This window comes from Lepidochelys olivacea (assembly GCF_965140295.1).
Source record: "Lepidochelys olivacea isolate rLepOli2 genome assembly, chromosome: 11".
Classification (NCBI taxonomy): Eukaryota; Metazoa; Chordata; order Testudines; family Cheloniidae; genus Lepidochelys; species Lepidochelys olivacea.
Window position 1 is genome coordinate 1668182 of NC_140421.1, and position 10498 is coordinate 1678679.

A 10498-nucleotide genomic window follows, 5' to 3' on the forward strand; every position below is an offset into this window, starting at 1 on the left:
TGCTTGGGGCTAGGGATTGGCAACTCCGTCCCAGCTTAGACAGAAGTCTCCACTGGTAGTTGCAGGCAGCAGGGGTCACTGTTCCCTGTGCTTTGCGACTTGCCTGTGCCCGCCTCCCCGGGGCACTGACCCGTGCGCTGTGCTATCTGGTACACTTTGCTCACTCCGCTGCCGTGCCCAACTTTCCTGGGAGCTGCTGTTTGCTTTTCTCTGAATTATGACTCCAGCTTGTGCCTTTGATCTGGGCTGCGTCTGGCCTCCATTGGCTGCTATTGGCCTTCCTTTGAAGTGCAGTTACCTTCCCGGCTTTGTGTGTTGTTGCAGCCTCTGGAGCAAACCGGGAGGAGCGGATCTGAGATGCCTCTGTGGTGGGCACAGCACAGTGCCCACTTCGCCCAGCTGCCCCTGGGCACTGGTGACTGTGCAGGAGCAACCCCTAGGAAGCCCTGCAAGGCGTGTGCATAGTCCAGGGGCAGAGCATGGGGCAGTTCTGGGCAGAGGGCCCGTATCCTAATCTTAGGCCTGAGCTGCAGACGTGACCAATGGCCATCAAATCACCCCTGCCCTGCATGGGATGTGTGTGACTCCCACACTTGCCTCCTACTGCAGGGAGTTCCACAGGGGAACACTGCACTGCTCCCTTGTAGTGGTTCTGCACGTGCTGTTCCATCCCGTGATCTGTGTGTTTATGCTATGGGGAAGGGTCACCTGAAGGGCTGGACCCATCTCTTCTCCGTTCCTTGTGTCCCCCTTCCTCACAGGGCAGCCATGTGCACGCCGGTGAGGTGCTGACGAGTTGCCAAGGATGGCCCAAAGAGGGACATTCAGGGCCCAGGCATTGCTCTCACCCCTCGGGCAGTCCCTCCCGCCTCTGGCAGCGGGCAGGGAGACGCCTGGCTGGGTCACAGCACAAGGAAAGCAGCCGCTCCAGGTCATGGATCTTCACATTGCCAAGGCAGCAGGGGGGAGCTGCCTCCTGTGCCTTGCTGTGGAGGAGGGGCAGATAGACAGCCTGTACCTTCGTGCCCCCTGGCTCCCCCTTGCTCTCCCAGCATACTGCACTCAGGGCTGCTGGAGGGGCCTGGATTGCCTCCCCCAAAGAAGTCCTGCAGGCTGCCTGGGCAATGAGGAGGTGCTCTCCTGTCTCTGCCCTCTCCTCCTCACCTTCCTTCCCTGGCACTTCTTTCCAAATCCGACCAAGGCTCGGATCTGGGTCGCAGAGCCCCCAATGGGGGGCAAGGGGCTGGGGGTCTTGTGCTAGAAGAGCTGAACTGGCAGCGAGCTCAGAAGTGCTGGGGATGTAGGAGCAGCAGTGCAGTGAAGCTCAGGGTGCCAGAGAGCGGGGGCTGGTGGAGCAGGAGGTGCTGGGGCCATGTCTCAAAGGGCTGATTTCTTTTGCCCAGGAATTGCCCCCATGGTCTCTGACTCCCAGCCCAATGGCTTGTCCCTAGAGCTGGGGGTGAGGAGCTGGTGAAGCACTCCTGAGGCCTGCAGCCCTCCAGGCAGCAGCCCTGGCTCCAGTTCCATGAGGGTAGTGGTGGGCTGAGGCTGGCCCGGCCTGGCAGTGGGGGCGAGTGCTTGGCTGCCTGTCCTAGGGGCTCTGTGCTGCCCAGTGGCTGTGCCAGGTGCCATTTCCTACACCCCTCGCCCATGTGACTGGGCTTGAAGCTGAGCCCCCTGTGGCCACGGGCCCTGGAGCTGGGCGCTGGTGGCAGTGGCTCCCCTCAGCTCCACGCCGAGAGCCGCCTCTGCTCGTGCAAGTGGGCCGCCGTGCTCCAGCCGCCCCGGCCCCAGCAAGCGGGACCAGCATCAGGTGAACTGATCCAGCACCAGCAAGGGGCCTGTCAGCAATGGCTGCTGCTCCCTCCCTCGAGCACCCCAGGGAGACGCCCCAGGTCAGGAAGGAGGGGACGGTAGTCGCAGGCCCTTGCTGTGACTTGCCAGGCGCAGGCTGTGGACTCTGGCCTTGAGCAGATCCACGCCCCCCTCCAGCACAGAGGAACTGGCCTTTATCTGTTACACTTTGTTCTCCCTGCTGTCTGGGTGTGGAGTGGGCAGAGCCGGCAGAGATTAGCCCTCACCCTCAGACCTTTGACACACACGCTGCGGGCAGGGTGATGGGTTTGCTTTGTGCTGGGGCTGGGGGGTAAAGTGCTCGCGATGTGCCCCCTCCCCCAGGCAGAGAGCCTGCTGCATCTCCGTCAGTGCAGTGTGGGCCGAGCGTGTCTGTGCACGGCATCGGGGAGATGCTTCTTCATAGCAGAGAGCGCACCATGACACAGCGCCCCCTGCTGGGCAGCTGGGACTGATCTAGGCGGGAGCTCCTGCCCCAGCCTGTGCCCCTGCCCTGCTCCTCACAGCACCCCCTGCTGGGCATGAGGAAGATGAGCTGAGGGGGCAGTGAGAGCCTTGCCTGGGAATTTCCTTCCTTTGGAGTAACTTTTCCCAACCTGCCCTTTAGGCACGCAGAGCTGTGCTTGCTGCTGCTGGTCCCTACGCCTGCTGAGTGGAGCCGTGATGCCTTCTGCGCGTTTGCCCTGCTCTGCTAGGAGCTGCATGGGCAGCTGCCATTCCTGGCCTGCGGGTGTGGGGATGGGAACCTCGGCCAAGTCCCTGTTGCTACTTGGGTGTGTTCAAATAAAAGCGGGGGGGGCCTCTCCTCACTCGGGCTAGCTGCTCTGGAGCCGCTGGGCCTATGGACTAGGGGGAGCACACAGAGGCCAACAGCCCCATCCAAACTCAGATGGGCCTCTGAGAGCAGCGTGGCTCTGATGATTGTACAGGGGAGTCCCTCCTGCCTCGGGGGAGGGTCTGAAATGCTCCCCCAGGAGCCCTGTGTTACTTGGCCAGGGCCACTCCCATCCCCAGAGCCTTGGGATGGCGACTCACTTCAGATGGAGGTAGAGATGTGGCAAGTGCTTTTTGGTTTCCTGTGGACATGCTGCAGCACTCGCCTCCCGGCCGAGCATGACGCTTGCTCCGCCTGGCACCGCGCCGAGCTGGGGCCGGGCACGCACTCGAGCGAAAGAAAAAACCATTAAGAAAAAACAAACTGGGAAAGTCATTTGCTTTGCAGTGGGATGGCAAATGTGGCCGTTTGGAGGTATCGGCTGAAGTGGGGACACAGAGCTGTTCATGGTGCCAGACAGCTGGCGGAAATCCCCAGCCTGTGCAAGGCACACAGCCCCTCCTCGCAAGGGCCCTGCTGAGTCCCCAGGGGCACCTGGGCATATTTACCCAGGAAAGGGACCCTGTCTGGCAAACAAATGAGGGGCGCTGTTGGTGCCAGAGAAGGGATGGGAGAGAACGTGGGCCCAGCAGAGATGGGTGCTTTCAGTGACTGCTGGCTCTGGGGTGCAGCATGGCACTTGCACTGGGGAACATTGCAGCAGCCCATGCGACCAAGTGGAAAAGGCGGGGGGCTCGTCTAGGTGTGCAGGTACCAGCTGCTAGCTACTCCGGTGCCCTTGGAGGTGTGGGGGATGGGGTACCGGCCTTCCCAAGGCAGGTGATGGTTATGTGTCCTGGGATGGGATGTCACCCCCAGCACTGGCCATGGACTCCATTTCCACTGGGCACTCAGATATCGGAGTGCTGACCCATTCCCTGTTCTGTGGGCAGTGCCTGTTGGGGGTGCCGAGGACTGGGGGTGGCCTGGGCCACGTGGCAGGATTAGCGCTGAGAGGCTCTGAGTTGGAGTGGGCTCTGGAGTTATGCAGAAGGGCTCTCTGCTGCCTCACCCTGTCTCTGGCCCCCTCATGCCAATGCTGCCCTGGGGCTGCTGGTGGGCACAGCTTTGCGTTGTGGTGCGGGGTGCTCAGGAATCCCAGCCTCCTCCCTCTGCCTCAGTCAGAGCAGGGAGGGGACGAGGGTGTCTTGCTAGAGGTTGGGGTCCCGTCTCTGCTCGCCCCTGCCTGGCTGAAACTCAGACCTGGCCCAGGCCTCACACGCCCCTTATCGCACAGGCTGCTGCCTGATTCAGGGCCTCAGTCGCTCCTGCAGGGGAAGCCACAGCCCTTCCCATTAGATCTTATCAGCAGCATTTCATGAATGACTCTCAGCTCGCAGAGCCCCAGGCACGGCCTCTGGAATCCTCTGCTGAATGGGACTCCAGCCCACAGGCTGGAGCAGGTGTGTGTGTGCACAGCTGGGGAGGAGCAGGGCTCTGCCAAGTGCTGGAGCAGGCTTGTCCTGCCAGCTGCTCAGCCCGTGCGGGAGGAGCTCTGCAAGGCCAGGTCCAGAGCAACCCTGCTGAGCGCTGAGTGCAGGTCTGTAGGCCCATGCACCCATTGCTCTGGTAGGGCCCAGATTGGCAACGAGCGTCAGGGTGTAAGTAGAAGCTGCCAGGCCAGCAGTGTCCCAGTGAGTCTGCAGATGGGTGCCCAGCTACCTCTTCCACTCAGCAGTGCCCACTGGCCCTGGGTCAAGGTGCAGTACCCCTGAACTAAGGAAGCTCCACGTTTTTCATCTGCACCCGGCAAGCAGGGCACCACCACGTCTCCCACAGGGCCAGGCTGGCCTTATGGTCAAGGTGCTGGCTGGGGATGCAGGAAACCCAGGTTCAGTGTCTGGCTCTGCCAGAGACTCCCAGTGTGGCCTTGGCTAGTAATCCTGCCTCCTCGCCCATCTCAGTTTAGACTGCAAGGTCCTTGGGGCAGGGACAATCTCTCAGGCCTGGCAGCGTGGCTCCTGATACCAGAGTGTGGTGTTGTAACATCAAGAATAGTGACACGGATCCAGGCCCCCAGCAGGCCAGAGCCACCCACCGTGCAGCCTGAGGCACTGGGAGACTGAAGCTAGCAGATTATGCTGTGAGCCTGGTGTGCTGGCTTTGGCACGGGCTGCCTGCTAGTCTCTGGACGGAGGGTCAGGCGTCTCAGAAGCCCTCGCTGGCCTGGGACCCGCTCATATGATCTGTCCTAGTCCCCATCGGCTGTGGGAGCAGCCCCTGGTTTGTGGGGTTAAGTCAGTGGTCCTGGGCTCTGGAGAGGGAATGCCACAGGGAAAGGGGTGGGGGCCACACAAGACAGGAGCCGGACTTGCCCTCTCTGATCTCTGTGTTCCCACAGCCCTACAGTAATTGGGCAGTAATGTGGGGCCTATTTCTGGGCCACTAGATTGAGGGGGACAGTATGAGGCACTGGCTGGGCAGAGGCTGCCCCCAGCTGTAGTTGGCAAGGGGCCTCTGAAATGCAGTGAACCCTGCTCCACTGAGGGGCAGAATGCAAAGCCAGGAGCCCACCTAGCTGCTGGCAGGCTGGCCCAGATGACTTTGCACTTGTGGGGGTGGGGCCAGTGCTCGGATGGGGCCAAGCTTAGGAACATGCTGGGCAGATGGGGTGATGTGCTGGGGGTGCAGGCAGCGAGCTCCCCAGTGCTGAGAACATGTTCCAGTTAAACCCCCTGCACTCCCAGAAGAAGGATGAGACCCCCTCTTGGGGGGCACCAGAGTTGTGTTATATATTGAACCTCCATCACATTGCCCAAGGCACTGGGATGGCAGACTGCCAAGCAGTAAGTAGTGCTATGGGGCGGGGCTTTCTCTCCCCCCTTGCAGTCAGTGCTGGCCCCACTGCCCTAGCATGGCACTAGGGCAGGGAGTGGGGTGGGGTGACTAAGGGGTGCTCTCCCCTAGCAGACAGTGCTGGCCCCAGCATGGCACCAGGGGGCGCTGTGCTGCAGGATGTCGGGTGGGGTCAGGAGGGGGCGCTCTCCGGGCAGGTAGTGGCTATGTAACATGCTGGGGGTATTTCAGAGGAGATGGAGCCGAGGGCCTGGGATCAGTGAAGTCCCCAGGTGGCTCTTGCTCCCCCCACTAATTACCCCGAGCACAGTCTTCAGCCGCAGCGTCGTTGGGCTGGGCACCAGGTGCTGGCACGGCACAGAGGGGGATTGACGGTGCCTCTTGTCCCTTTCAGAGTCTGCCCCAGCTGTGCGGTGCAGGGGACGGCCAGGCATTCACAAGCACCCTGCAGCATCTCTACACAGCCGTGGCCAGGCAGGAGGCGAGGGCAGCACAGAAGCGGCGCCACTCAGGTGAGTTGGGGGGAGGGGAGATGGAAATGTGTCCAGTGCAGCTTGTACCAGGGGTCCCCTCCTACAAGAGGTGTGGGGGGCACTGGGCATCGCCCCATCCCAATGGTCCTGGAGTTTCTGGCCTGGCAGGCAGGGAGGGTCTGGTCCCTATAGCTAGGGGTGTCCATATTGCTTTGCTCCCCAGAGTCAGTGGGTGACCGACATCCTTCTCCCCTAGCTGTTGGCCTCTCTGCTCCCTCACGCATATCTGACTCCTGCCTTCTCTCTTTGGGACAGGGGATGCTGAGACCCTGGAGCTCGCCTCATCTCCCCAGCTGCCTGGGGAGGCCATGGACTCATTGGTCACGGTGGGCTCTCAGCAGGAAAGTGTTGAGCCACCCTCTGACCTGCCCCAGAGCCTGGGAGCCACAGCGGTAAGTGCAGCTCCCAAACCAGCAGCCTCCTGGAAGGCTGGTGTGAGAGACCTGACTGGGGAAAGGCTGGCCCTGGAGGGAGAGACAAGCTGTGCTGAGCAGCCTCCACCCCACAGAGGTTCCACCAAGTGCCTGCAGTGACTGGGTTCTGCTCCGGAGCCCTCTGTTCCCTCCTCAGTCTCTGACACAAGCCAACCTTCTGCAGACTAGCTGGCTCATAGGATTGGTTGTGGGATCCTTTCCCCTCTGGCTGGCTTGGGGGGTGGAGAATGGGAAACTGGGCCTTTCCCCTCTAGGGCTCTGATCCAGCCCCAGGGTGGGGACGGGCTGGCTCAGAGGACTGTGTACATGGAGCCTTTCTGGCCCTATTTGATCAAAGCTGGTTCCCATCCAGTGGCTGTGTGGTGACCAGGTGGGTCTCAGCCAAGTTCCTAATGGGACATGTCCAGTCCAAACACCCACCCCCAACTTTGGATTGTGAACTCTCCTGGTGTGTGGGGCAGTTACAGAGCTACCAGCTCCCCAGTGGACAGAGTGAGGTGGCCCTGGCCCGGCTGCGGGGTGGTGCAGGGCCTCCAGCTCCTTAGTGCTGTGTCACCCAGCCCACTCTTGCAGCTCCAGGAGGGCATCTTCCCCTTGCTCCAGCCGGGATGCTCTGCAGTGGGGGTCCCCTCTGGAACTGCCCACAGGTGTTAGAGACGCGGGGGAGCGGGGAGCAGAGTGACCCATAGCTCATGGGAGGGGAGGGGGGAGCAGACTGACCCATGGCTCAGGAGGGGAGTGAGTGAAGAGCAGACTGACCCATTGACAGGGGAGAGGGAGGGGGGAGCAGGCTGACCCATGGCTCACAGGCGGGGAGGGGGAGCAGATTGACCCATGGGGAGGGGAGGAGAGAGCAGACTGACCCATGGTTCATGGGAGGGGAGGGAGCGGAGAGGAGACTGACCCTTTGACAGGGGAGGGGAGGAGGAGCAGACTGACCCACAGGAGGGGGCCTGCTGGGCTCTGTGTTCTCCCTACTAGAGCTCTGCCTGGGACTATTTTTTAGTCCTGCTCCCGCCCTGCAATACCCACTCGCCCCCGCATTGTTTCTTGCATTTTTATCCCGCTCCCACCTATACAAACCTTAGATCCCGCAAGAGAGACAGATTCCCCCCGCTACTAAAAAACCCACTACGGTTGGTTAATATATTATAAACGGAATTCAGACACAATTTTTACCACTAAAAGGATTAAACAAATCTTGCTTAAACCATGTAAATAATACTTTAACTCCTGTTATAATAGACATCAAGTCTCTGTCTATCCCTCGCTTAAGTGTAAGTATTAAAACCTTCATTTTAAAAAAGGAAAAACTTGCTTTACATTGATGAAATTCTATTTATGACCAACTATTGTTGTGTGTCTATCACACAGAATGTCAAAACAAATTGCCCCAAAATTTTGCCTTAAAAGGTGCAGGGTTTTTTAATGATTATAAAAAGTAAGTTGTTTAAAAAAAAAACTGGAAATTTTTAACCCACTTAAGCGCTGTTTTTAGAACTTTGAAACATCCCAGTCAAGTTATTTCTGTGTCAGGATTATTACTGCTTTTTGAAAAACATTGAACAGAAAAACTGCTCGCAGCACTGACAGCCAGCTGATACAACAGCGACCGTCTGCGCATATGTGGCGTCCCAGAACAACACACAAGAAACCCTGTGACTGTGATTCTCGGCCCTGACTTGAGCCGGTGTACAGCACTGGATCTGGAGCCAGGGAGATACACAGGTGTAGGAAAGAGAAGTTCGAACAAAATAATTAGCCATGTCCTGAATAGGCTACTCTCGGTAAACTGATGAGAGATTTAGTGATTTCCTGCAAATTCCCGCAGTCTGGTTTTTTGCCCGCCCATCCCACCTGCAACAAAGCCCATTTCACCCACTCCCAATATGATGGGAGCAGGTCCTGTGGGATCCCAGTCCTGGTGCAGGGCTCTGCTCCCCTTCTGTGAGAACGGTGTTGGCTGCTCCCTCTCCCTCCTCCCCTACCCAAAAACTCCTCTGGCCCCTGCAGGGTGGGGCGAGAACTCTGCTTGCCTCCTACAGCACCTCTGACTGGCTGCTGTTCCCCAGGAAGCGGGGCAGCAGGGCAGGCAGCCACTCAGAAAGGTTTTCCCTTGGGCAAGGCTGGAAACTGGGGCTGGAGCTTCTTGTGTGAGGGGGCTGGGCTCCAGCAGGGAGAGAGTGCTGTGTGGGGGAGAGCTGGCGGCAGGGTGCATCCCAGCAGGGCAGGGCTGGGCCCCAGGGAGGAGGCATCTGTCACGGACAGCTTTCCTGTGTGTCGTTTGCACACGGCTGGGAGCCAGTGGGAGGTGCAGGAGCTCTGGAAGCCAGGGCAGGGGAGAGCTGGGGCTGGGAGCCCACGGGGGGTGGGAGCACTGGGGCTGGGAGCTAGGATGGGGGAGCTCTGGGACTGGGGGCCCCTCACTGTCTCTGGGGTGGTGACTGGGATGGGCAGCATTTTTCCATCAAATCCGCACTTTTAATTGGAAACAAGGGGCCTTGTCCACCTGCCCTGACCTGCAGGGTGGCGCTGCTGTACCCATCCCAGCTGGGTACATGCTGGGAGTTACGGGCTGGGAAGTGCTTTGGGACGCAGGGGCTAGAGAAACTCTGACTGGTTTATAGTGCTCCTGTTCTGTGCATGCATGCACACACATGGCCATAACGCACACACACACATGCCCAGAGACATGGCTCCGCACACAGACACACACAGATGCACACCCAGACAGACAAGCACTGGGCTGCTGAAACACTTTGTACAGTGGGGATCTATTGACCCAAACTGCCAACGCTGTATATGATGGAAACCGCTTCAAGCCAGGGGGTGCGGCAGCCCCCCGTGGCCTTAGTTCCAGCACCTATGGACGTGCACACAGCCTCATGCACAGACCCAGCCCGCAGGAGCATCCCCGTTGGTTTGACAGAAGTTCCTTTGGTTCCAGACTCCCTCCTCTCCGGCCCAGAGAGCCCGACTGCCCGTGTCCAAGGCCAAGAGGAAGAAGGCAAAGGGGCTGTTCGGCTGACACCCACTGCCCCTCCCGCTTACCGTGGGGAGGGGTCTGGCCCCAGGCACTCGTTGCTCACCACAGCAGCTCCAGGACACCAGCGCAGAGCCTTGAATCCCTGACGCAGCATCTAGAAGGGCCAATCAGGGCTCCCGCTCCAGGCAGTGCGTGGGGCCCTCTCCCCCCATGGCAGATCCTGCTGAAGGAAGTTCGTTCGGCCCCTTCTCACTTCACCTGTGGGCATTAGATGCTGGGAAGTCTCTGGTGTTGCCCGTGGCCAGGTCTCTCCACTGGCAGAGCCGGTGTGGCAGGTGTCTCCTCTGCTTCTCACCCCTGTGCATCTCCTCTCCCCACACTGGCCTGGCTTTCCTGCTCAGCCCTTTCCCTCCCCGGTCCCCCCAGCTGTGGGACTGCCCCTCCCTGTGCTCCCCAGGGCTGAGAACATGGATGAGCTGCATGGGGGGAGGGGGCAGGGTCCTGTTCTTTGGACGGGTGGCTCCACCCTTTATTTTTTGCAATAAAGGCCCTTCTCTGCCCGAGGATGCTGTGTCTGGCTGGGGATGGGGCCTGCTCTGGCTTCTCCCATTCGGTCTTGCCAGGTACCCCAGAGGAGTGGGGGCACACGGAAGCCCTGGCCCTTCTCTCCAGCCTGTCACTTTTGCAGGCTCTTCCTTGGCAGCTGGTTCCCTTGGCTCCCGTGTCAGCTGGCCGGGACTAGTTCTCCCAGAGGGTTCAGAATGGTTCTGCCCAGCCAGGAGCCACATTAGCAGCCAACCGGGAGGCCAAGGGCAACACCTGAAACCAAGCCAATTGCAGCCTCCCTCATCTTCCAGCTGGAGGCACTGGACAACAGCTCCCAGCGTGCCCTGCTCCAGCATCATCTCCACGGGGGGCCGATGGCACCTGGCAGGTGCTCCAGGGATTGCAATTCTTCTCTGAAGAACTGGGCTGGGGCTGGCGGGTGCCAGCCCCTGAGATAAGAGGCCTTGGGCTTCAT

The 10498-nt window shown here is 59.8% G+C and overlaps 1 protein-coding gene across 3 annotated transcripts in view; it reads left to right on the forward strand.

Moving 5' to 3' along the window:
• NHEJ1 (non-homologous end joining factor 1) overlaps positions 1–10041 on the forward strand; it is a 146492-nt gene extending 136451 nt beyond the window's left edge. For all 3 annotated transcript variants that reach the window (XM_084643933.1, XM_084643932.1, XM_084643931.1), the window contains exons 6-8: positions 5919–6036; positions 6313–6449; positions 9439–10041. In XM_084643933.1, coding sequence (XP_084500059.1) covers positions 5919–6036; positions 6313–6449; positions 9439–9519 — 336 coding nt within the window. In that variant the 3' untranslated portion in view covers positions 9520–10041. The remainder of the gene's footprint in view (positions 1–5918; positions 6037–6312; positions 6450–9438) is intronic.
• Positions 10042–10498: the final 457 nt, after the last annotated feature.